Genomic DNA, 27,153 nt, shown 5'->3' with positions numbered 1-27,153 from the left:
AAACTAATGATCTATGTTCGTTAAAGGATTTTCTTACTATGTACACTTATAGCAAGTGTCTAATCACTGGTGGTTTGACTACTGAAAAGCCTCATAAGAACTGGGGCCCACACTCAATATGAATACAGCTGTGGCGTATCTGTCCAACTTGAGAGAAACCCAACCTGGAAGTCCAATAGTAGTAAATGGAAGCACACCAGCATGGCATTCATAAGGAGCACTTGCAGCCCTTTGTTGTAATGATTACTGGAGGTCCCAGTGGTTGGATGCAAAACAACAAAACACGTACCTCCTTTACAGTAGATAAGCTATATGTGTACATGGTGGAAAACAACGATGTTTAAAGAGAGCCCACCCAAAATAAAGGCTTCATTAAAAACTATGATTAAAAAGCATTGCCCTTATCCCTAAATGGTTAATTTCCATGGCTGCAAGATAGCAAAAATCAGTTTTTAAACAAGTCCAGCACACTAAGTGAGTCCTGCATAGTAAATTTTAATTGCATTGCCCTTGTATGGAGAGCTCTTTTACATCATTGGGCACTTAAAGTCAAGAGACCAGGATGATATAATCAAAGGTCCTGTTACTTCTGCAACATCTAACCCATGTATGTATCTGATCACATGAAATCACAGCATGCCTTCATGGAGGGTGGGGAGAAGTAGAAATCCATGGAGGATGGGGAGGAGTACAAGTAGAGGCTGCTGTAATTTCATGTGATCAGATGTATGCATGGTGTACAATTTGCTAATGTTAGGAGGCTAAAGCATGTGTAAGTGGGGTTAAATATAGGGGTCTTTTTACATTGGATTCCCCTTTAACATAATTACTGGGAAAGTAACTGACACATATGTTAAACAGAGTGATTTTTTTTTACCTCTGTTTATTGAGATAAGCAGGATTTAGTATCAAATAGTACAGGAGACTGCACTATGCCGTATAGAAGCATCCAGAATGAAAACCAATACTATGGGCTATACATTTTTTAAAAACATGTTTATATAGGTCATGTAGATGTCAATGGATGTAATCCATTACGTACATTCAGTAAATCTGAGTTTTCTTCTGCTTTTTTCTAGCCTTGGTGCCCAACTTAGAAGGTACAGAGGCCCCTGATGAGACTGCAACCGAGAACTTTACTGATTCTCCTTTTCGCCAGCCATCTAGATCATTTTCTGTGGTATTTGACGAAGACAAACCCATAGCAAGTAGTGGAGCATACAACTTGGATATAGCTGCTAATGAGTTTCCAGAAGTTAATTCTCCTTCCTCTGAAGCCTCCTCCAAAACTCGACGGAAATCCACTGACTCCGTTCCCCTCAGCCGTAATACTCTGTCTAGATCTCTTAGCTTGCAAGCAGCTGACTTCCAACTTGAAGATTTGCCTAGCAGTCAAGGAGGATCTGATAGTGCTTGTAGCACTTTGCGTAGGACGAAGAAGGCACGGCCAGCATCACTGAAAAAGAAGGCCACCATTGCAAAGAAACAAGTGGAAGCTGTCACTACTGATGACTCTAAAGAGGTATTATCTGGAGAGCCACCAGAAGTAGAAGTGGATAGAAATTTGCAAGTACAACCTGCTCCGTCACCTCCTCCTCCTCCTTCCGAGACAGATACGGACTTGCCTGTAGTTGGGAAAGAGGAGAGTCAATCTCCCTTAACCTCAGAATTGTCCCAGACAGATCCCCCTGTAAGTGAAGTTGCAAGTTCTCCTCCAGTTGAGATCTGTCAAACCCAAGCAACAGGAAGGTTGTCCCCACCTATACCTACCCACCAAAAACTTGAAGTGGCCCCCAGTGGCCCTGAAATATCAGAAACCCCTACAGTGATCGGGCAATCAGTGAGGCTGGAGTTCGATTATTCAGAGGAGTCACGGGAGGGTCAGCCTCCCTCAAGAAAAGGCAAGAAACCCGTGGGCAAAATGCCATTGCGGAAACCCAAGCCCAAAAAGGCTGTAGAAAAGCCTGACGCTCCTCCTGGGTCCTCTAGTCCTATTCCTAATGATCCTGATGATATTCCTATTGCCAGAGGATCCTATACCTACAACCTGGATCAGTGGGATGATCCCAATTTTAACCCCTTTTCTTCCACTGGGAAATTGCAAGACCCAACTCTATCAGCCCAAGAACCTCTTCCTGAACCAACTAAACCCACTGTGCAAAGATCTGAGTCCCCAGCTAAGACACCTGCCTCCTTTGAAATAAGCGCTGAGCAGAATGGGGAAAGCAATAAGCCAGCCAAGAAAAAGAAGACTCCATTAAAAACGTAAGTCACTCGCTATTGGCAAAAGTTAAAAATTTCAGTCTACCTAGAATTAAACATAGGTTACTTCACATACTGCTATTTGTAGTATATAGCCAAACTTTGTAATCAGTTTTAAGAGAGTCTGTCATCTGGCCATGTGGAAAAAAATTGTGAATCTATTTCAGAATTGTAGCTTCTCCAAGAACATTAGGGGGTGTCCTCACACTGCTGTGCTCTTAGCTCTCTGCTTTAAACTGCTGAACAACCGCTTTAGTATCCAACCAGAATACTGCTTAGGCTTCTATTCACAGCAGAGAGAACTGTAAAGCAGCTCAATGCAGAGAGCTAAGAGCAAAGCAGTGTGAGGACAGAAAACACTCCCTTCTAAGGAAAGTTACAATCCTTAAATATGAGTCAAGTTTTAACAGTTAGTTACAGTATTGCTACTTAACACATAAAGAAATATAGGATTAATTTAACTTATTAACTTATTGCAGCTTTGTGGTCAAAACTGCTGATAGATTCCCTTTAAGACACTAAAATGAAATCTGTTGCCCTGTTATAATTGGGTTAAGTACTATTGCTTACAGATTTTTTTTGTGAAATCCATTAGGGATACTGTGACCTATATAGTGGCTTACGTCCTGCGGTCTTGTGGTTTTATGTTATCACAGAAAACTGGGGCACCCGCTCAATAGAGAATGTGCTTTGTCCATTACAGCCTCTGCTTATCAATATTCACTGAGTCTTTTTCCAATGTCTTTGCTATTGTGGGGGAATCAGTCCGCAGGTGAAATGTGTAATATAGAGAGTTCTTTATCCTGTCCTACTAAGGATACTCAGACAAAGAGCAGCGCTGAGCCCCATAAGGTTCTGTCTTTTGTATGACTGCTATATGGGAATTTGTAAGGCTGCAGAGGCAAAAACTAATGCTGCTTATTTATAAGGAACACTAAAATATTAAGAAATGAATTTTTCCAAAATTCAAGTAGTACTTACCCACTAGATATCATAGATAAGTGTCTGATCACTGGGATCACATCATGAATATGGTGGTCTTGTGTTCCCCACTTCCCCTCACTAAAGCTTTAGACTGATTATGGAACTGATGAAGATGCACATCACCCACATTCTTATATAAAATATCATTTGTAGATATGCCATGAGTTAGATCCTATTGTTTAGCTCTGGTGGGGGGTAAGTAGTTCCTTCCTGGCTTATGTTAGTGTGTGTATAACTCTTGTGGCGATGGGGGTGGCCTATTTCAGTACACAGCCTCCTGTCTGTCTGTCTCTTGTCTCTATGTCCATAGGATGGTTGAAGATGTCGTGTCTGTCTGTTCTCTCTTGTAAGTAACTAGTCATTTCTTTATTCCTTACTCGTCAATGTCTTCTTTGCTCAGCATCGATCTGCCATTCGCTTCCCTATCTTCTCCTATTCCTGTTATCCTCATGTAGCACGAGTCCCCTGTGGCACATCATATCATGCTTGTGATTGTGAATGTGTGGTGTGTGCAGTCCATGTGTAGTGAACGGAGAGAACCCTGTCTCCATCTTTTCCAAGACGTCTTGAGTAAATCCTTCATATGCATTATTCTTCTAGTGCATTCATTGGCATTACATGCTGTCATTTAATTTTTTAAGACTTTGTTGCTTTATATTATTTATAACTGGAGATTTTGACTTGAGACTTCTTTAATACTGTCTGATCCTGAGAAGGGTTGACAATAGTTGTTATGATTTCATAATAGGAGGTATTGTCACCTAAATTTTGCAAGACTTACTAAACTATTAACAAAATTGCATAACTATATTAGTATATATTGTAATAGTAAACTTTGTAATATACTTTATAAAAAAAATACGTCCGGGTGTCCTTCTTTTTCCCCTGCCTTTCTTTCTAATTTAAATAGTCTCGGTTAATCAGCTTTGTTAATCATGTATCCACTGAAAGTTGAGAGATAACAGAGTCTGATAAAGTGTGAAATAAATTAACTTTATTCAGACAGTCTCCAGATAATCTAATTTCATCGGAGAGCTGAATCATCAAGGGAAATTTCCTCTAGGGCAGTGATGGCCAACCTTTTAGAGGCCGATGGGCCCAAAATGCAACTCAAACCCAACTTACTTATAGTAAAGTGCCAACACAAAAATTTAAAAAAAAACCACATTAATATAGGGACTTGTGTAATAAACGTTAGAAAATCCTGGCAGTGTACTGCGGCTGTCCTCTGCTTGCCTAAAACGGTTGTATACTGTTCAGGGGAAGGATTGGGGGCAGAGCTCATGTACACCTGCAGCTGATAACCAGCATTATAGATAGAATACATAGATAGATAGATACATAGATAGATAGATAGATAGATAGATAGATAGATAGATAGATAGATAGATAGATAGATAGATACATAGATAGATAGATAGATAGATAGATAGATAGATACATAGATAGATAGATAGATAGATACATAGATACACAGATACATAGATAGATATGAGAGAGACAGAGAGATAGATATTAGATACATACATACATACATACATAGATATGAGAGACAGAGAGATAGATATTAGATACATACATACATACATACATACATACATACATAGATACATAGATACATAGATAGATAGGAGATAGATAGATATGAGAGAGACAGAGAGATAGATATTAGATAGATACATACATACATACATACATACATACATAGATATGAGAGACAGAGAGATAGATATTAGATACATACATACATACATACATACATACATAGATACATAGACAGATAGGAGATAGATAGATATGAGAGAGACAGAGAGATAGATATGAGGGTGCTGGAAAGATATGAAATAGCTGCATGATGTAGTTTATCGATCTGTCTTGTTTACAGGCAGCTTTGTCAGGGGGATAGTTACTGGCTCTGGTGATTCCTCCTCCCTCCTCTCCTCTCCTATTGGCTGGACGGATCAGGTGACCAGCCCTCTGTGTGAGTCCCGGCTTTAGCAGGGGGGAAGGCAGAGCAATGACTGCCTTCCTGCTGACATTACTGTGCTCAGGGGTCCCAAAAGAGCACATTGAACAGTGACAGCCCACTATATCTTAGGGCCAGATCCTTATACCCCTGCCCAATTCTATTATGTGGGAGCAGCTGTATCATGCTGCTCTCTTCTCCCCGCAGTGGTTTCTATGGGAACCACAATAACATTCAGCGCTCCGACAGCCGGAGCTTCAATGGTGACAGCGCCGCGTGCCCACAGGAACGGCTCTGCGTGCCGCATGTGGCACGCGTGCCATAGGTTCGCCATCGCTGCTCTAGGGTATTGAAAGAGTTAATAGTTAGTCTCCTTATCTGTCTATTGGATAGACCTCATAAGGCTTTTAGCTACACTGCTCACTGCAGGAGAAAGAGTGGAGAAAAGGCACAGAGAAGCTGCTTCATTTAACCCTTTCACAAACTGTCAATGTTGACTGGGCATGAAGGGTGAAGTCAAAATTCTGTTGACTTGGAGTGAAGATGTGTATGGAGAGGGCTTATAGACTAAGCCCTCTCCATACATGGTGGATGTAAGCTGTATGAATTGAAACTGATTGCAGGGGTTAACCTGTTAGGTGTCCCAGTCAGGCACATGATTGGGCATCTAATCAGCATTGGCCAATGATTTTTGCCTCTGGTAAGTTCATCAGAGGGCGCCGATCATTTACCATGACAGCTGGGAGCCTTTTAGAGGCCCCTATACGTGTCATTCGGCATTATCAGTTATATTCTGCCAGAGGCAAACTATAATACAGAAGCAGTATAGTCACAATATACTGTAATACACTTGTATTGTAGTATACAGTATTTTATAAGTCAGACCCATTAGAGTTCACAAATAGTAAAAGAAAAAGTTTTCAAAAATATGAAAAAAATAGAAAATTGTAATTCAAATTACCCCTCTTTCCATAGAACACATTTACAAGTAAATAAACAAGGTCATAAACATCTTAAGTATTGATCTATCAAAATATACCGTAATTATAACTATTATCCCGTGACCACCACAATGAAATTTAAAAAATTTCATTTTTTTCACCATTTTACCTCCCATACAAATCTTAATATTGATCAAAAGCACATACAGTTGTCAAAATGGTAAAAATGAAAGCGTCCTCTCTTCCCACAATAAATGATGCCTTGCCCTGCCCCGTACACCCAAGATTAGAAACGTTATTGGTGTCGGCATATGGCAATGCATGAATTTAGTTTTCAAATGCATAGACATAACCAAACTTGTATAACGTATATGGACAAATCTAAAAGATTTGGATTGTGGAAGGAGCGGAGTGAAGAGGAAATGTAATAACACATAAAACCTGGTCTTTAACCCCTCTCCGACATGTGTCGTAATATTACGGCGCGCCTCGGGTGCGGGTACATGGAGAGGGCTCACATGCCGGTAAGTCTTTGTTGCATATTGCAAAGCTGCAATATGTGCTCGGGCACCGCCATCTCCGTGACATCATCGGGGAGGGGTGATTGGTCCCCATGACAGCCTCGGGTCTTCTGTCTCGTTTTAACCCATTCATTACAATGTGCGATTTGCACATTTTAATGAATGATGTAGAAAATCCCCATATACTGCTATACAGTAGTATGGCAGTGTATGGTAGGATCTATCAGACAACCTAGGGTTAAAGTACCCTAGGCGGGGGCGTGGTTTGGCTGCGTGTGAAGATGGCCGCTTGAGAGCCGAGCTCCGTCGCACCGACACCCTAACACCGGCTAAACCAGCATCTATAATTAGGAAAATGCCCAGCAGAGCTCCTAAAGCAGCGGCGGGACCGCCAGGGAGGAAGCGGGGAACGACTGATCAGTCAGTCAGACAGATCGGGCAGTTTTTCAGCGGGGCCGCAAAATCCCAAGAAGGCGCCGGCAGTATAAGCAGAAGCGCGGGCCCGGAGAAAGCAAGGAGAGAACCCGCGATACAGGCGCAGCCTGTGAGAAGCCCCGCAAACAGATACTCTGAGGGGCCTCAGAGATGGAGCACAAGCCCCAAAGTATCCTTCGAACCTCTCCAACCATCACCGGCCCGGATGGATGAGGAAATAAGCATGCCTCCACTTATCCTGCAACAGGGAAGCAGCTCAGAAGCCTCTCTTTCCCCAGCACCAGAGGACTCCCAGACTTCCAGATCTGAGACAAGCAGCCCTGCTAAACAAAAACAGAGATATCAAGACCCATCAAATGAGGTAGGAGACAAATCTGCTAGCAATGACTCCCAGTCTGCAGAGGCAGATTTATTTGCTTCATTTCAAACCTCGGATAGATATGTATCAGAAGGCATGCTGAAGTCAATGCTTGAGGCATTAAGAACCTCATTACACAATGACTTATCATCTTTGATTAAACCCCTCCAAACCTCCCTAGCTGAAGTGGGGGACAGAGTCTCACATGTTGAAAATAAAATGGCGGATTTTGCCTCTGCTTTTAATGACCTAGCAGACTCACATAATACTCTGGAGGATAAAGTAATCTCAATTCAGGGTGAAATAGTCGATAAAGAAGACCGCGACAGACGTAACAACGTCAAAATAAGAGGGATATTGGAAACAATCCCCAACTCTAACCTACGAATCTACGTGCAGCAAATGACAAAAACTCTGCTACCTGAGTTAGCGGAATACGAACTGAGTATAGACCGTGCGCATCGGATCCCGAAACCGAATAATCTCCCGGACACAATTCCAAGGGATGTACTGGCGAGGTTTACATTTTTCAACACAAAAGAACAACTCCTAGCTTACTCAAGGAAAAATCTGTTATTACCATCTCCTTATGAATCACTAAAACTTTATGCTGACCTTTCTGCAGCTACTCTCCAAGCAAGGAGAAAACTTGCACCAATTACCCAACTACTCCGAGAACAAAATATCCCATACAGATGGGGCTTCCCCACTAAGATTTTGGTAAAGCGCCAAAATACCATTTCCTCAATCAAGACCCTGGAAGAAGGATATGATCTCCTGACAAAATGGGACATCCCCAAAGAAGCAATAGAATTGGCAAAACAACAACTGAGAAGATCACCAAGAATAGACCCCGAATGGCGAGTGCAAGGAATTTCATGAACAGCAAGCATCAACAAAACGCCGTAGGTGTCGGGCAGAAGCGCCGCCTGGGCTCTCATGTTTCCACTCGGAAGGGTTCGTTATTATTGATCCTTTCTTTGTTAACTACCCCATTTAGTGTACTAATTCTGAAGTAATTTGTACCGCTCTGTTATTTTACTGTATTTACATTGTAATGTTAAATGTAGTTATGTTATTTGACCTGAGGTGGCCCATTACAGCTAGGTTCTTGCCGGGAAATTTCTTAACTAAAATGTACGCTTCTCAGAAATTCCTCTACTATATATCACCAAACACAGGCTCTCATGTAAATTATAACAATGAGTATCAAATTGGTCTCACTTAATGTGAAGGGACTTAACAGCCCATTCAAAAGATCATTATTGTGGAAGGAGGCTGTAACAAGCAAAGCGGATATTATTTGCATACAGGAGACCCATATAAGCCATAAGAATCCTCCTAAATTAAGTCATCCCAAGTTTCAACAAATAATAAACTCCGCCTATAGTAAGAAAAAAAGAGGAGTCTTAATAGCTTTTAAGGATTCACTAGCTTTAACTATCTATCAAACTATAATAGACCCACAAAGTCGTTATATCATAATGACTTGCTCTATAAACAACCTAGATTACACAATAGCAAACATATACGCTCCAAACAAGAAACAAAAACCATTCCTCAACAAAGTGCTTAAAAAAATTAAGGGAATAAAGAGAGGGTCATTGGTAATTTGTGGAGACTTCAACACGATAGGACATAATGAATTAGATACTACTTCCAAATCCCATCATAGACAATTTACTCTTAACCCATTTATCTGGGAAAATGATTTATTTGATGTCTGGCGAGTCCATCATTCAACAGAAAGGGATTACACCTTTTACTCACCAAGGCACAAAACTTATTCTAGAATCGATATGATTTTCACAGACAGATCCCTCCTTGATAAAGCCATACAGTCATCAATAGGCAATATTCAGTGGTCGGACCACGCACCTATAGCAATTACTTTCTCAGATAGGTACTCCTGTAACACAGACTATATCTGGCGCGCCAATATGTCTATAATAGCTTCAGAGAAAAATCGCGAAATGATAGAAAGTAAATTGAAAGAATACCTTTCCACTAATAACAATGGTCAGGTCAACCCCTTTTCACTTTGGCTTACTCATAAAATGTTTATTAAAGAAGAACTCACTATTCTTAATAGCAGAATACGCCGTGAAAGAGAAAGGGAAATTGCATCTACCCTAATGCATATACAATTTTTAGAAAGAAAGGATAAACAAAACACACTTCCCACTCAAACCACGGAGCTAAGGGAACTTCGCAATCATTTACGTAATCTCTTGCTCCATAAATACGCCAACGCCCTACAGAAGATGAAAGTCAAGTTTTATTCACTTGACCAAAAAGCTAACACTTTATTAGCTAGACGTATCAAACAGCATAATCAAAAAACCCGTATACCCTACCTGTACCACCACAAAACAGGAGCCAAACTACTATCTCCGAGAGAGATAGCCAACGCCTTTATGGATCATTACGCTAGCCTATACAACCTTGCAGGAAACAAAGAGGTATCTCCACCCTCCCCTGCATTAATACAAAAATTCTTAGACAATATCTCCCTTCCTAAGATAACACAGGAACAACTAGCACAATTGAACAGCCCTCTATCTATTACAGAAATCCAAAAAACAATTAAATCCCTACCTTTTAACAAATCACCAGGCCCAGATGGACTACCTAGCCTATATTATAAAAAATTTATAACCACCTTAGCACCTTATCTGCTAGAAATATTTACATTAGCGGCCTCTGAAGGGAAATTTCCCAAACCCATGTTAGAGGCCATCATAATTGCTCTCCCAAAACCTGGAAAAACCCCAGACAGAGCAGCGAACTTCCGCCCAATCTCCCTCCTCAATGAGGATATAAAATTATATGCCAAAATATTGGCTAACAGACTAAAGGTAGTCCTACCAGGCTTGATAGCTACTGATCAAACTGGATTTACCCCAACAAGGCAAGCGCCAGACAATACAAGGAGAGTCATAGACTTATTACAGCACTGTGAGAAAGCTAATATTAATGCCTCCTTTGTTACAATAGATGCCGAAAAGGCATTCGATAGAGTGAATTGGGAATATGCATTCACTACCCTTAATAAATTAGGAATAGAAGGACATATATTCATGGCAATAAAAGCCTTATATTCCTATCCCTCTGCAACAGTTTTTATCAATGGAGTTCGCTCCAAAGAATTCTTCATGAATAATGGTACTAGGCAGGGTTGTCCCTTATCACCGATAATGTTTGTTCTGTCAATAGAGCCCCTAGCTACAGCAATTCGCAACCATCCAGAGGTCACAGGCATAAAGGTGGGAGAATATGACCATAAAATAGCACTATTTGCAGACGACATCCTGCTAATGTCAACCAACATAGAAAAATCTTTATCCCAAATCTTTAAAATTATGGCTTCTTATAGTGAGGTTTCCTACTATAAGATTAACAATGCAAAATCGCAAGTCCTAACTGTTAATCTTAATAAAAAGCAAGTATTAGAACTAAAACAAAAATTCATATTAGACTGGAGGGAGAAAGCTATAGACTATCTAGGTATTCATCTTACTTATCCAGTTCAAAATCTAATTAAATATAACCATATCCCACTAATAGAAAAGACTAACTCAGAATTAGAATCATATTCCAAATTTACACTCTCCTGGTTAGGTAGAATTGCCACATACAAAATGATGGTACTTCCCAAATATCTCTATTTATTTCGCACAATCCCAATCCCAATCCCTAACTCATTTTTTAATAAAACCAAGGCCCAATTGAACAAATTTATCTGGCAAGATAAAAAACCGAGAGTCCCATTTAAAACCTTAATTAAACATAAACTGGCAGGAGGCCTAGGAGTACCAGAGTTGAGAGACTATTATTATGCAGCTATCTTAGATCAGGCGCAACACTGGTGGAATAACTCTACAGACAAATCATGGTGTTCTATAGAGAAAGCTTACCAAAAAGGAATCTCACTCAGATGCAGATTACTATCACTAGCATGGAATAAAACTCCCCCGATTTCTGATCTTCTCACTGTAAAAGCCACAGACAATGCTTGGCACAAGTTAACCTCTAGTACAAAAGAAGTGGAACCAATACCCTTCCAGCAAATACCATTGGAATTGCTAGAACTAAACATACCCAACATAAAAATCTCTTCCTGGCACTATCTGGGCATTCACTCTCTAGAGGACATTAGATCAGGCAACACATTAGCACCTTTTAATCTACTTATGACGAAATATTCTATAACAGTCAGAGAATTCTATTCATACCTACGGGTGCGCCATTTTTTACAGGATCTTTCTAAACTAGGTCCAGTAATAGACAGCCAACTTTTTAAACTCCTACAAGGCTCTTCCCCATTCAAAAAGGGGATATCAATATTCTACAACATGTTAGAAGGGAAAAAAAGGTTCTTTAAATTACCACATATGTTACGGTGGGAAGAATCATTAAATGCTGTCTTCTCTGATGAACAATGGCAGGGGGCCCTGAGAGTGGCCAATGCGTATTTGAGGTGTACATCCCACTTGGAAGCTATCACAAAAACCCATCTACGTTGGTATTTTACTCCAACTAGAATCAATAAAATGTTCCCCTCCACCACACATTTATGTTGGAGGAAATGTGGCCAACCTGGTTCTCTATTACATATTTTGTGGGCCTGCCCAATCATTAAAGAACTCTGGAACGAAACATCCAAAATATATATGAACATCACTAATATTAAAACCAAACTGTCCCCAGCCACGGCATTGTTATTAATAGATATAAACAAACTATCAACTGACAAAAGAATCATTGCCACCCATTTAGTAATGGCAACTAAACTTGTTATCACAAGACACTGGAAGGAAGAAAAAAGACCAAAAATAGAAGAAATAATTGACTTGGTTAACACAACTTGCAAGTTTGAAAAAATAATTTCCTTTCAAAACCACACACACTCCAAATTCCAAAAAGAATGGGGGGTATGGTTGGCTAGCCAATACCATGTAGAATGAAATAGAAATGTAGGCTACCCAGGTCACAGTTCTGGTCAAAGTTCTGGTTATCTGTTATTTATGTATTATTTGTTTTTGGAGAAGGCGCAAAACCATTAGACCAGCTCTAGGACTAAAATAAGATGCGCAACTCCAGGTTTTTCTATGTTGTACCTCATCACACATGAACTTTTAATGCTAATTGAAGCCTACTAGTAATTAATGGACAAGTCTACAGGAAGAAGCATAACCCATCGGATGCGGCAATCTCCGAAGAGAACCCATAACAAATGTAACTTGAGCAAAGATCACACAGAAGAAACACGACCGGATTATAACAATATTGATCGTCACTAGATAGGTTGAATAGAGCTTAGAAATATATCTTTAATTTCATGTGATGTATGTTGGCACTACATTCTTTGTTCACTTGTTGGAAAATTTAATAAAAATAAAATTAAAAAAAAAAAAGTACCCTAGGCGGTCTGAAAAAAAGTGAAAGTAAAAATAAAAAAAGTTAAAAAAAATTATAATAAAAGAACTGATGTAAATAAAAATAAATAAATGCCCAGTATTATACCAAAACGGCGTTTAACTTTGTTTAACACCGTAACGGAAAATAGCGCCCAAATTCGAAAATGCCACTTTTTTTCCATTTTGAAAAATATAAAAATTCTATAAAAAGTGACCAATAGGTCATAAAGTCCTAAAAATTATAGCAATGAAAACGTCATCAAAAGTCACACAAAATGACACCACCCACAGCTCTATACACCCAAGTATGAAAAAGTTATTAGTGTCAGAAGAAGGCAAAATCAAAAATGTTTTTGTTCGGGAGGTTTTATTTTTAATATCCCCATGATCGTATCGAACCAAAGAAAAAACATAGACATGTCATTTGGGGCGCACACTAAAAGCTGTAAAACCCAAGCCCACAAGAAAACGACAGTACACGGCATGGAATATTAAATACCATGACTATGAAGTGCAATTTCTTATGCAGAAAACAAGCTGTCACAGAGCTTCTTAAGTGAAAAAATAAAAGTTATCGATTTTTGATAGTGGGGAGTGAAAAATGGAAATGAAAAAACAAAAAAGGGCCAGGTCGTTAATCAAGGGGTTAAGGGATAAAGCATATTACAAAGTTTACTATTATCACCTGCTCCATTTATTTTTGATACTTTTTAGAGGTGTTTTTAGCTGATTTTACCAAGGAAGGTTTCCATTGGTTAGACATTTCCCCAATGCATTACAGGGGCCTCCATGCAGATGACTGATAATGGATTGGCATACACATACACAATGGATGCTGTATTAGGCTACATTCCCACTGCCGTGAGCCCGCCGCACCGTAGCGCGGCGGGAACACAGCAGCGCGGGGAGAGGAGGAGGAGGTGAGTGCAGCTCACCCCCGCCCCTCTCCATAGCACGTGTGCGGCACCGTAGCGCTCCCCTAGGGCGCAGCGAGCCCATAGAAGTTTATGGGGGATGTATATCGGCCGCATATATGTCGGCCGTATATACGTCCCCCATACTGTAGTGTGAATGCAGCCTTATACAGGTACTCTTCCGTAGCCAAATTCTTCTATAGGAGTAAATGGTGACATATGAAGCCACTTGTAGTGCAGTACATAGCTACATTATCTAGTTGTAACTTATTATTGTAGAGGTTTATTTGTTGTTGCAAAGTTTCTTTGTATTTAGAATTAATTTTTTTGTGTTTCAGTGACACATTTAGGGTAAAAAAATCTCCCAAGCGTTCCCCAGTGAATGAAAACGGCTCTGAGGTATGTACCAAACCATTCACATTGTTCATTTGTAAACCTCACCTGATATTCCATAGGAAATGTCCGGCCATCTCATTGTTGTTTCTGGCATTTAGAATATTTGGATATAGCATGATAAATACTTACGGTAATTCTAATAACTTTTTAGGAACTTAAGATACTTTGCAAGTCAGAGATCCCTCCCATAATAGCATCAGAGGAACATGCTACTGATGAGGAAAAGCTGGCCTCTTCTGTCAGTAGCCAGAAATGGGCATGCATGGCAGTGGACCTAGAACAAGAGAAGCAGGACTACCCCCAGCCTTCTGACCTGACCAGCTTTGTCAGTGAGAATCAGTTCCACAATTCTTCAGATGGTAAGTCTCAGTTAATTTCCCCTTTACTTAGTTATGAGACCCATACATTTATAAAAGCTTGGTGTGTATTAACATTGCCCTTGAATGACCCTTTAGTAATCTAACATTGATCAACTACAATATTATCTAATAATATTATTTGTATAGATTATTATCACTTTTATTGTAATGGTAAGTAGCTCACAATGAGATTGATGAGATTACTACATAACAGTCGGAGAAAGCAACGCTGCGGTGTAAAGAATGGGAAAGATCAGAAGCCTAGACCAAAAGGTGACCTGTAGTCATAGAGACAACTAAAAAATGTATATGGGTGAAGTTCTAGGTGTTGGCAACTCCTCATTGTTTAGAAGAAGTGCTGCGGGGTGATGGGTCTATGTGGCTCCTGTCTATCAACATGCCTCAGATTGTGAACCTTTATCATCCACCTCTGTACATGACATGGAAAGCACAGTATAAATTACAGTTGCTGTTGATCTTTTTCAGATATAGATTATGGAAGCTCATACAGCATAGAATATATGGAGAAGACTGGAAAATGCTCTCCGGTAAGCCCTAGTCAGATAGTACATTAGATAGTTCATCCACTATCAAGTTTGGAAGGGTTTTGGAAACTTTCAGGTGGCCTGGAAACATGGACCACACCTCTCATACTCAATACTGGTGATCCCAAATAAAGTCAGTAGAGCACAATGGTCTACCATAGACACTAATATGGACTTGAATGAAGAGTGACTGTACAAAGGGGCGACCAACTTTCTAATTCGCCCGGCTGTGGAACAAGGGTCAGTGGACCATTCCTGAACAAGATATGTCATAAATAACATCCATTAGAATACCCCTTCAAGGCCTAGAGTTACAGCCAGGGGCGTAACTAAGACAGGCAACTTCCCATAGTAAACTTCTAAATGGGGCCTCCTGCCCCCTCAGAATATATATATATATATATATATATATATATATATATATATATATATATATATATATATATACTCACACATTTATACACTGATATATACATTTATACACTTACACTGATCTGTCCCAGTAGCTGCTGACCACATGGGGGAATAAACGGCAGGAATTAGAGATGAGGGATCTCTAGTCCGGTCATTCTGCTGTCCACTCCCTCGACATTTCATGCTGTGTACTGTGGAAGTTGTGACCTGTTATATGTAGATTATGCTGTACAGTGTGCAGCATAATATGTATATAATGGTGCACATCCGCCATTCTTTAGTGTGTCAGGTCTGATGCCAGGGCCCCCTGACACTGTTGCCAGTTGTGCTGTATGACCTTGCACTTTGTCCAATAGTTCTACCTGTGGTAGGTTGTACAATTTAGAATTTTTATTTAATGGAATATTTAAGAACCCAGTAAAGCAGCTTTGTCAGACAACGGGTCCATTTTAATTTTACATAGGTAAAAGCCATTATAATACTCTGCTCAGAAGTATTTCCTGCACATCATTCTATGAGAACCAAGTTCAAGAACAAAAAACAGGATGTATCCAACCCGCTCATCTACATCGTAAACCTGTCTCCTCACTCTATAAATTATGGCCATATGTAGATTTCTTTTGAAGTCCTGATATATATTGCTGGCTAACTGTATGTTGACTCCTGTGTAATTAAAACCTAGTGAGTGGTTTTGGGGAAGGATTACAGACTGGGTGTGGAAAGCAGTCTGCAATTTACAATGCTTGGCTCAGTCTCACCTTGCTATTGTCATTTTCCTTAGATCCGTGACATGCCTCAGCCGCAGTCCATGTACCTTATGTTTGAGGCATCCCAGGATAGCCAAGGGAAATCACCAGCCAAGTTTACAGACACTTGTTCTCCAGGAACAGAGTAAGTATTATGAGAACAATAGAGGGATGAAATTTGTCTTGCAAATGGGTGGCCAAACGTTCCGCTCTGCAGAACGGGTTCAGTTATAGATGTTCTGTTTACTGACGTGTGGTTTATGGTTTCTTGGTAGCTCCAACTTTGAGGAAATGGATCCTAGCCTCTGTTCAGGGCAGCTGCCCATTTCAAGATCTCCACCTATCATGCAAGATAATATACACCAACCTGTGGAGAGGACACGGCAGAGAGAAGAGGAGCCAGCAGTTCTTGGGAGTGGAAAAATGGAGCTGGTAAGAACATGATGCAGGACACTAGCCAGGGAAATAGCAGAAAGGGAAGAAGAACTAAAACAGGGGACAGCATTGTGCACATCTCACCTACCGTACAGGTTATAGAACATGACCATAACGATTGAGAGTCTTTACCTTTTCCACGATAACATTAACCCACAGCTGTCCTATTTCTTCATTCCTAATATGAAGGGATCAATTACGCCTTGTGTAATTTTACGCAGAAGGTCCAGAGTGTTTCATGAACACTTCAGTAGCCTTTGATGTGTACATGATAACCATTCCCTGGGGCTTGTGGTTACTTACTCAACACAGGGAGGTTAAAGAATCTCTTCAGTAATCGTTTTATGCTTTGTATTTAATTTATAATCAACTAAAAGGAAGTATTTTTCAGTTTCCTCATGAGAACAAAATAGATAAATCACATTAGCAACCAGAGGCTAACGGATTAGTCACGGCTCGGAATGATGGACAGAAGATTTTCCATGGGCTCTTGTGTTGTGGATCTAGACGGAGCATAAATCGGCCTCAGGAATAATGATGGAGATGGTATTTGTAGTTGTGAGATTACTTGTCTACTCTGCCTTCCTGGATTCTCTGTAGACCTATTGAGGTCCGCCCGGACCTTATTATAAAAATCTTTATTTCTATAGCACCAACATGTTCCACAGCACTTTACAGTTCATGGGGCACATATACAGACAAAATAAGATTCATAGAGTAAGAACATGGCTAGATGGAATAATATTAGTAAGCGCCCTGATTCCATGAACTTACAATCTATGTCGAGATATTATTTCCCAAAATAATTTGTCAGTCTCCACCATTTCTCGCGTTGTCACGCACAGACCTATAGGATTCCAGTCTAACATCCTCCCACTCTGCCAGTGACGCCAAACCTATTCCTTTTATGGGTTCTGCCCCTTCCTAGAAGTGTGATGGCACAATATATCTCAGACAAGCCACTGACCGCACTGTGTAGTCTATAATTTGGTACATAGGATACCATAGGGTATGGAACAGCGCTGCCGATGCCATAGTGTCCATATGTAATGGTGATGGAACGATGAAACAAAGATGACAGCTATGCAGCTTAATGTGTGGACCATTATTCATGCATTTCTGCAACCAGATGTTATAATGTACTGAAATGTAGTCTCAGCAAACACAACTGAAGGGGATACTGCATTATTTGTTAAAGAGAAACTGTCACCAGGGACCTTATTTTCACTAAAGACAGATTGTAAAATCCCATGACACCTGCAATGCAAAGATGCCTCTCTGCCTTTTCTAAGCATTTGCATTACAATATAATTGTGTGTTATAACTTGCTCTTCCATCCTGACAAAATCCTGGGGTAGTCACAGGGGTTGGGTTTTGGTTTGGATGCATTTCAAAAAACAACATGTGACTTGTCTGTGCTGCAGGCTGCCTCCATCTTTGTGCTTCTGTTCAGCTTGTCCCTTTCCCACTGATGTCAGGCTGACCAGGCTTTGAGCTCTGAGAAGGAGCAGGAGGTGGAGCTATACAGGAGCACAAAGGTGGGGGCTAAGATCTGAGGAGGGAGTAACACAGACAAGGCATATGTTGTTTTTTGAAATGCATCCAAACCAAAGCCCAGACCCTCTGATTACCCCAGGATTTTGTCAGGATGCAAGGTAAGTTATAACACACAATTATATTCTAATGCAAATGCTTATAAAAGGCAGAAAGGCAGATTCGCACTGCAGGTGTAATAAGCTTCTGCAACCTGTCTTTAGTGAAAATGAGGCCCCTGGTGACAGGTTCCCTTTAATTCAAAGATATGATGTGTTTCAATCCAGTTCAGTGTCCAGTGTATTTATATGTATCTGCATTTATATTTTATAGTACTCTGTCTGGCCATGTGTGTTTTCACTATTGATTTATGCTTAGTTTGCTGCACAGTTTATGTATTTCAGTTTGAGACCATTTATATATGTAGGAAGTACTAGGATGTCTTAAAAAACATCTATCACCAGGATGAAGGATTTTAGACCAAACACACAGACATACTAGTGTGTGCCCATTCTGGCCGGATCTGCTCCTCTTTTATCATCGTCGGATCTTGTTTTTTAATGAAAAAAAGGCTTTACAAATTATGCAAATTAACCTGAGGGGCTCCAGGCTCCATTGACATCCCTCAGGTTCATTTGTATAATGTTTAAAACTTTTATTTCTTGAAAAAATGGCATAAGAAGCTACAAGAAGAGCAGATCCTGCCATAGGGGACACACACCACTATGTCAGTGTGCTTGGTTTACAATCCTGGTTGACATCCTCCATTGGCATCCTTTATCCTAACCTATGTTCAGAACGTAGGTTTATTATCATTTTATTTATTATCATTCTTTTAGAGGCAGGCGCAAAACTTAAAGGGGTTGTACCATGTGTGATTGTTATTCTCTATCCAGAGGAAAAAGGATAACCATCTGATCTGACTGCTGGGACCCCCACTGATCATGAGCACAAATGTCATGTTATCATTAATTAGACACTTTGTAGTGGGCACACGGTCAGGGTGCAAAGTAATCCCCCAAAGACATCCAACACCCGTTCTCATTAATTGATGGAGGTTAGTGAACTATGCTTCCTGACGCTCCATTCAATACTAAGGGGTTGCAGATACACAAGCAATTTTGATGCTCCCATAGTAATGAATGGAGTGGCGTCCCAGCAGCCAGATCATCACGAATCAGTTTGTTATTCCCGATCCTGTGGATACAACTCCTTTAATTGGGTGCAGAGAGTATGGTCATGCCCAGGCTCTTGATCCTATATGGTGTTGTTCTCACATAAGAGAAATGTACCGTTAACTATATATTATATATACTGGGCAGCCTTCTACAGATTTTGCATTGAGACCAAGAAGTTTCAATATCCCCAATGCTATATATATTGTTGTGAAGTACAGGGGTATTTGGACCTCCTCTAGCTACAACTTTGACCTACCCCGATCACATCACTCAGTAAAGTATTGTTCTTGCATTTTGTATTATTTGATGGCAGGGTTCACCAGAGGACGACTATGTGGCATCTGAGGCCTTATTATCCCGGATTGCCCACCACACTGCACTCTGTGACCAACTAAGTTACCTGGAACCAGATTTAGCAGAGAAAAACCCACAAGCCTTTGCACAGAAACTACAGGTTTGTTTACTAAAATCCTGATTTTCGGGAATCTTTCCAGCTATGTCTGCAGTATGTCTTAGCTGTTAGAGCATCATGGGATATGTAGTACGTTGCTTGTATTGTGCATAATCCCTTGTCTTCCCCTGTCTGTCGCCCTCTCATCGTTATTACCTTTTCCGCTCTGCTATTCACCTTCATTTTACGCAGTTATATCGTTCTTGCTCATTTCCAGTAAAATATGATTTTTACTTGCATTTCTCTCTGGCTTGTCCTTTCTCTGGACTAGGAGGAATTAGAGTTTGCCGCCATGCGAATTGAGGCTTTGACGTTAGCCAGACATATTTCCCAGTCCTCCCAGGGTACTGAGGTATCTGGGGTGCGTGTGCGGTGACTCTGCATCCATCTGCTAGTGTGTGTCCACTCATCTCCCACCACTTCTGCCTCTGCCCAACCACATCCACAACCTCACTATTAATTCACCTGTCAATTTAAATCAATCAGTCAATTTTGAAAGGGATATTTTTCATCATAAAAACAATAACATTAACTTGCCGAAGTGGGAATACCCCTTTAATGCAGATGTCTGCAGTGAATTAAAGGATGCAATGAGTTGATGCCACACATGGCGTTTTGAACCATGTTTGGTCTGGTTTTAAGCAGTCCGTTTAAAAAGCACGCATTAAAAAAACATGCGTTTGTAAAAAACGCATGCTTTTTTTGAAAACGCATCCTTTTTTACAGGTTTTACCAATTATCTTAATTAAAACGGTTTTTTTTAACACATGCGTTTTTTGAAAACGCATCCGTTTTTGACAGGTTTTACCAATTATCTTAATTAAAACTGTTTTTTTAACGCATGCGTTTTTGGACTGACTGCTTAAAAACGGACCAAAAACGGGTTCAAAGCGCCATGTGTGACTTCACCCTTAGACTTGGTGGACGTGGTGAAAATCATGGCCAAAGTACACAGAACCGTGAAAAGTGGAGTTGAAGTATCTTCATGTAAATGAGCCCTAAGAGGTTATGCAGATCTGGGGTCATGTGAAGAAGACTAGAGCGTTGCCATATGTCCATAGTAGATGAAATATATGAAATCCGATTCCATAGGCGACATACAATTCTGTCACTTCTGACTCCCGTAGACAGCCAAATTATACCAGAAAGGTTCCTGTGCTCCACTGCCTGCCCTGTGCTAGTTATGTCCTGTGCATGAGCTTTCATGTCTGATGCATGTGAGTTTACAGAAAGATGCATTCTATAGTCTTCAACAAGCTTACCTAACAAACCATAACAAACCATAACTATACATTATACAGCAAGAGTGTAACTTCATGGGGTGCAGGCAGGGCCGATTCTAGCATATTTGCTGCCTGAGGAAAAAAGTAGCCTACTCCCGTTCCATTATCCACCTCCGGTTCAGTAAATGCTGAAAACTTTACTAACAATTGTTAACATCCCCACAGGCAGAGGCTCACTGTCACTTTATGACTGCAGATTCTGAGAGTACTTAGTGGCATCTAGTACCTTATAGAAGACAATCTCCTCCATCAGGAAGAGGACTTTATTACTTATAATTATTATAATGGGTTTTCCCATCCATGACTTATCACAGCTGAATATCTTCAGCTCTATGCAGCACATCTCCATCCGGCGTCCCTAAAAATACCACTTACAGTATGAAATCTCCTGGATAACACTTTGATCCTAAATAATATATACCCCTCACAACACAACTGACCACACACTCTCCCACATATAAAACATCCCTTCATTATATATAAATATTCTACTGGAATTATAAAATGTACAGCACCCCCTCTAATATATTCAATATTTATATACCCCCTCCCCCAATTAAATTATATACAGACCTTCTTTTTTGTGGCCCCACATATATAGCCCTTCCAGCTTAGTTATATTCTGTACCCTATTAACAGACACCCCTAGTTTACCGTATATACTCGAGAATAAGCCGAGTTTTTCAGCACAAAATTTGTGCTCAAAAACCCTAAGTCAGTTTATACTCGAGTCAACTAAAAAAATAAAGTCAAAACTCACCTTTCCAACGTCATCCATAGGTCCTATGCTTGTTTCGATGCTCCAGTGCCGCCTCATCTTCAGATCCTCTTCGGCAAGTTCCACTCCTCTTCGAGTCCCCTCGCGATGTCAGCGGCTCACAAACAATGACGTTGTCAAGCGGCTGATGTCATTCAGTGTGCTGGCCGAGCGCGAAGAGGAGCGGAACTTCGCAAAGAGTAGTCGAAGAGGAGCGGAAGAATCCAAAGAGGACCGAAGGACATGAGGAGGCACTGGAGCATCGGAGACAGAAGAGGACCTACAGGGGATGTCGGAAAGGTGAGTACAGTGTTTTGTTTTTTTTTTCCTACTACAGGGGCTGGGCAGGCTGTATACTACAGGGACTGGGCAGGCTGTATACTACAGGGGCTGGGCAGGCTGTATACTACAGGGGCTGGGCAGGCTGTATACTACAGGGGGCTTGCTGGCTATATACTGGGTGGCTGTGACCAATGCATTTACCACCCTCGGCTTATACTTGAGTCAATAGGTTTTCCCAGTTTTTTGTGTTGAAATTAGGGGTCTCGGCTTATACTCGAGTATATACGGTAAATAAAATCCAGGCCCATATACAAAACTAACTAGTTTAAATATAAACAGTCTCTCATATAGTCCACTACCCCAGTTGAATTCTTATCTGACCCACCCCCTCTAGTTTAATTATATACAGTCTCCCATATAGTACCCCCCATTTTAATTAATAAATTGCCCAATATTTAAATACCCCTCAGTTTTACTATATACAGTCTGCTATATAGTCCCCCTGTGTATTTATTAACTTCCCCATATATAAATTCCCCCGCCCCAGTTTTATTATATTCATAAACCCCCTCACAGTTTATTTATATACAGCCTCACATATATAACATATATAACCCGACAGTTTATTTATATTATGTACAACCACACAGAATTCTCCCATCAAGTCTAAATATATGTAGAGCCTGCCAGTATAAAAAAATAATAAAACTGATACCAACCTGCAGGCAGTGTGCTACCTTCTACTTCCGGCTTTTTTCAGCCCTGGCTCCTCTCAGAGACACAGGCAGTGTGACGTCATCACCCGCTGCCTGTATCCCCGCATATTACGGAGTGATGCAGGCAGCCAGAAAGGCGCTGCGTCGCACGGCATATCTAATGCACCTGTCCTAAAGAGACAGGTGTGATTGATTTTCCTGGTGGGCGATTCAGGCACTAAAGGCTGCCCGAATTGAACACCATAGTATTGAAAAGGCTGCCCCTCTCCAAAGGGCTCTGCATTCTGCCGCCTGCGGTGAGATTTTCATCCTGGGTTCAGGGGGCCTTGGGCAACCATGAGGAGTCTCCACCACATACATATAGATCAGAAGTATCAATGATACATTACAGACCTGATTCTCTACTTGGATGTGATAGCTGGTGGCAAACGCTTTCCAAGATGAATAATCCCTGTACCTCTAGTCTTCTAATACCATTTGTAAAAAGTTTCCTTGCAGGATTAATAGTTACAAACTGACTTCTGGGTGCTGGTAATTTATTGTACATTAGCCTCAGGCTTCAATAAACAGCTATAACAGTTATCACAGGTGTCTGCAATGAAGCTTTAGTGTTCATATTGATTCTTATGACAATCCAACATTTTTAAAATCCAATTGTCACAGAGACAAAAATAAATTTGGGTGGGGTTACAATGATAAAATATACAGTTCCGGGAGAACCCATCTTGTATGTAACCCGAGGACTGCCTGTAATAGGTGGTCTTGAGGCCACGCACAACAATAGTACATTAAAACAACCATTTACGATGGATGATGCTTGAAGAAAGTGGATTCTTACGCAGAACTCCAGTAAAACATGACTTCTTTATTCAAACTTCACAAAACATTACATTGGTAAAAAAAAAATGGCTATGCATTTCAAGCGAACAGGCTTGACTTTTTAAACTAAACCCAATACACAATATATGTCAGAGTTTTCTTATTGATTCAGGATCAAAACTTCATTAGGCTTGAAACATTGTAAAATAAAAAAACACACTTTTAAAATGATGCTAATTAGCCTCAGGGGCTCCTGTTCACTTCACACAAGCGGAATGGCGCATCCTTGGCTTATAATCAGGCACGCCTCCTACATGTGATGGTTAACCCACTCCCTTCCATTTCCTTGGCCGAGAGCAGATTTTGTTTTTTTACCAAAAAGCAGTGTTTCAAGCCTGAGGAAGATGTGATCCTGGATCAATAAGGAAACTCCGACCTGTTAGTGTATGTAATTAAAATCACATCTATCCAAGTGGTAGGTTTCCTTTAAAGATGTAGTTTGTCTGTAGGTAGGTGTCTTCTTGTTATGGTCTGGCCACTATGACCCTCGCTGATCTTATATATAGGGTCTTTGTTGCTCCCTAAATGAATGAAATCCCAGACACGTGTCTATTCTGCCTCATTCACCTCTGCCAGAGATGTGGAAGTAGCCAGTGTTGGACTGGCCCACCAGAGTACCAGAGGATCCTCCGGTGGGCCCTGGCTCTACCCAATACTGAACCCCATAGGTCCATCAGAAAACACCACAATCTGGAGGCTGCTAGAGTATATTTCCTGGGGGATAATGAAGAGTGGGCCCCCAAATTGATTTTCTCTGGTGGGCCTAAGGAAACCCAGTCCGACAGTGGAAGTAGCAGCACCTCATTCCAAGGTGTTCAGTCTTTTCTAATTCTCCATAAGAACCTTCTATAAATTCGGAGTTCCTCTCCTCTGTATAGTCGTGTGACCTCCTGGAGGGCAGTATTCTCTGGCTGAAAGCAAAAATGCATGGGGCCAGTCATATATGTAATAAAGCTATCCAGATGTAAAACTATAACTCCCAGTATGTCCAGTGCTGGGACTTATAATCTTGATTTGCTGTGGTTTCTCTATACATTTTCTTTTATTTTGTCTTTAAAATCTCTTGTTATATATATAAAAAAATAGGTAACTCCTGTATGATTGTTTGTTGTGCCAGGAACTCTACCTGGTTGTTCATTAACTAGCCACCGGGGGCAGTGTGACCTTTGGGTAAATGACCTCTTACAGATATACCTGAGATATACAAGTTTGTTCTTTACTGCTGCATAGTTTTACAGAATCCCCTTTAACAATAAAGGGATATTTTGTCTTCCGCTGTGCCTGTGCTGCTATCTAACCAGAGCTTGAAATCTTTTTGCATGTAATGATAGGTTGTCCATAGGAATATCACAGCAGTAGAGTGTAACTAGCTATTCTTCATATCTACAGTCTGACGTGCTGGACCCTGCCGCTATTGTCCTTTCCCATAAATCGCTATATTCCCGCTCGGTGGCCATGGAGACAGCGGGAAGTAGCCTGTTACACAATTATAAGCAACCTGACCTTGACGCAGCACTTCAACTAGCAAGGGAAGAGGTACGTGGCATTATCTTTTCTATAGTAAGACCCAGGTGTCAACTTGTTATATGTAAATAGACACAAGGATTGTTATTACAGCAAGTATTTAGTAGAACAGACACAACACAAGTTTTCAGTCTTTAAAGAAAATCTACCATTTGCTTTTGTGTATTATGAACCCAAAATATCATGTAAATGCTGTAGCTACACTGATGCAGAAACATATCTTGAGAATGCTGTAGCTACACTAATGCAGTAACATATCTTGTTTAATCCCTGAATTGAGTGGTTTTGCTGAAAAAAACAATGATAAAATTATGATAATGAGGCTCTGTTGCTCCTGTGGCTGCCCCAGCACTTCTCCTCTTACCCTAATTATGCACTGCTCCAGCCATGTCCTGTGTTGTCCCTAGCAGGCGGAAGTAATCAATCGCTGCACCATCCCCCAGCTGCTGTGTATGAGTCATCCAGTTCAGGTTGATTAACACTGCCTGGATAGTTCAGGAAACTCAATGTGTAATGTATTTATGTAGGCACCCAGCTTTCCCAAGGTCCTGAATTTTATATTTGTTTTTTGAGGAAAAACCAATTAGATCAGGGATTAAACAATATTTGTTTCTGCATTAGTGTAGCTACAGCATCCTCACAGTATGTTTGGTTTACAATGCATGAAAACTAAATGGTAGATTTCCTTTATTGTTCAATTGTAATAACAGCCTTCAACCACTAGATGTCGCAACTGTAGCACTGTATTGTACATAGATATAGCTGTAGCTGTAGAAAATTTGCTTTCTATTTCATTTTATTCTGGATTTGATTCTAAATCTATAGACACCTCTATGTATGTATATATATATATATATATATATATATATATATATATATATATTATATACAAATGAACACAGAAGCTTCTCTTAAAGCTGATGGGCTTTGTCCATAAATGTATTTGCTTGGGACATTGTAGCCAATTCTTATGGATAATTCTTTATGAATTAGATTGCTGCCAAAGAAGAGGAGGTCATGGAGTGGAAGAAGAAATATGAAGAGAGTCGCTGTGAAGTGGTAGAGATGAGGTAAATGATTTGGGGATATAAAATTCCAAATTCCTTCATGCATACCAGGGGTAAATAGGTTAGGAGCAAATTAACGCAGGATAACCGGATTATCATTGAATGTCAGACTGGGCACCATGGTATCGCCAGAGGTGATGATGACGACTTAGCATGTATTCATAATAGACAAATGTTTGTAGCTTAATATCTAATAATCCATATTTTTTAAATCATCCTGTAAGAACTACCAGGGCCGGGTCCAGATTTCAAAGCCTCAGTGGGTCCCTTTGCAGTGAACTCGTGTAGCTGGATTAAAAATGTATAAACTATTATTTTATATACAGCTTCTTCATTATTTAACTATATACAGCTCCCTCATAGTCTAATTATTGTTCTATTATATACAGCCCCCTTGGATTCATTATATACAGGCCCCCTCACCAGATGCTGCCAGGCTGCTGGGGACTGAGATTTGGCGTTGTGACCCCCGCCCCCACATCCCGGCACATGCCCAGGTGTGCCTAGTGCTGGCACCAGACCTGAGTACTACCCCATTGCTAAGCAACTGCTCCACTTCCCTCCAAATGGGTTTCTCTGCTTCTGGATCTTGTGGGCCCATCATGAGTATCAGAGTCGGCCCTTATAGAGGATCCCTGGTACTTTGGTGGGCCAGTCCAACCTTGTTGTCTACTGGACCTATACTTGGCTCCTTTGTTATGGAGTTTGGGAACATCACAAGATTCTTTGGTGGGCAAGTTGAGTTGACTCTAGTACACATTTAATTTAATTTAGACTAGACTGTCCA

General features: G+C 40.5%; 1 protein-coding gene across 6 annotated transcripts in view; it reads left to right on the top strand.

Moving 5' to 3' along the window:
• TACC2 (transforming acidic coiled-coil containing protein 2) overlaps positions 1-27,153 on the top strand; it is a 118,785-nt gene that overhangs the window by 85,638 nt on the left and 5,994 nt on the right. For 3 of the 6 annotated variants that reach the window (XM_072130786.1, XM_072130782.1, XM_072130785.1), the window contains 10 exons: positions 1,080-2,265; positions 14,140-14,200; positions 14,349-14,556; positions 15,043-15,104; positions 16,297-16,406; positions 16,537-16,693; positions 19,721-19,861; positions 20,130-20,219; positions 25,165-25,311; positions 26,293-26,369. In XM_072130786.1, coding sequence (XP_071986887.1) covers positions 1,080-2,265; positions 14,140-14,200; positions 14,349-14,556; positions 15,043-15,104; positions 16,297-16,406; positions 16,537-16,693; positions 19,721-19,861; positions 20,130-20,219; positions 25,165-25,311; positions 26,293-26,369 — 2,239 coding nt within the window. The remainder of the gene's footprint in view (positions 1-1,079; positions 2,266-14,139; positions 14,201-14,348; positions 14,557-15,042; positions 15,105-16,296; positions 16,407-16,536; positions 16,694-19,720; positions 19,862-20,129; positions 20,220-25,164; positions 25,312-26,292; positions 26,370-27,153) is intronic. The other 3 variants (XM_072130784.1, XM_072130783.1, XM_072130787.1) reach the window with 3 other exon arrangements.

This window comes from Engystomops pustulosus, chromosome 11, assembly GCF_040894005.1.
Source record: "Engystomops pustulosus chromosome 11, aEngPut4.maternal, whole genome shotgun sequence".
Taxonomy (NCBI): Eukaryota; Metazoa; Chordata; class Amphibia; order Anura; family Leptodactylidae; genus Engystomops; species Engystomops pustulosus.
The sequence above is the reverse complement of the archived record's forward strand: the minus strand, read 5'-3'. Positions and strand labels throughout refer to the sequence as shown.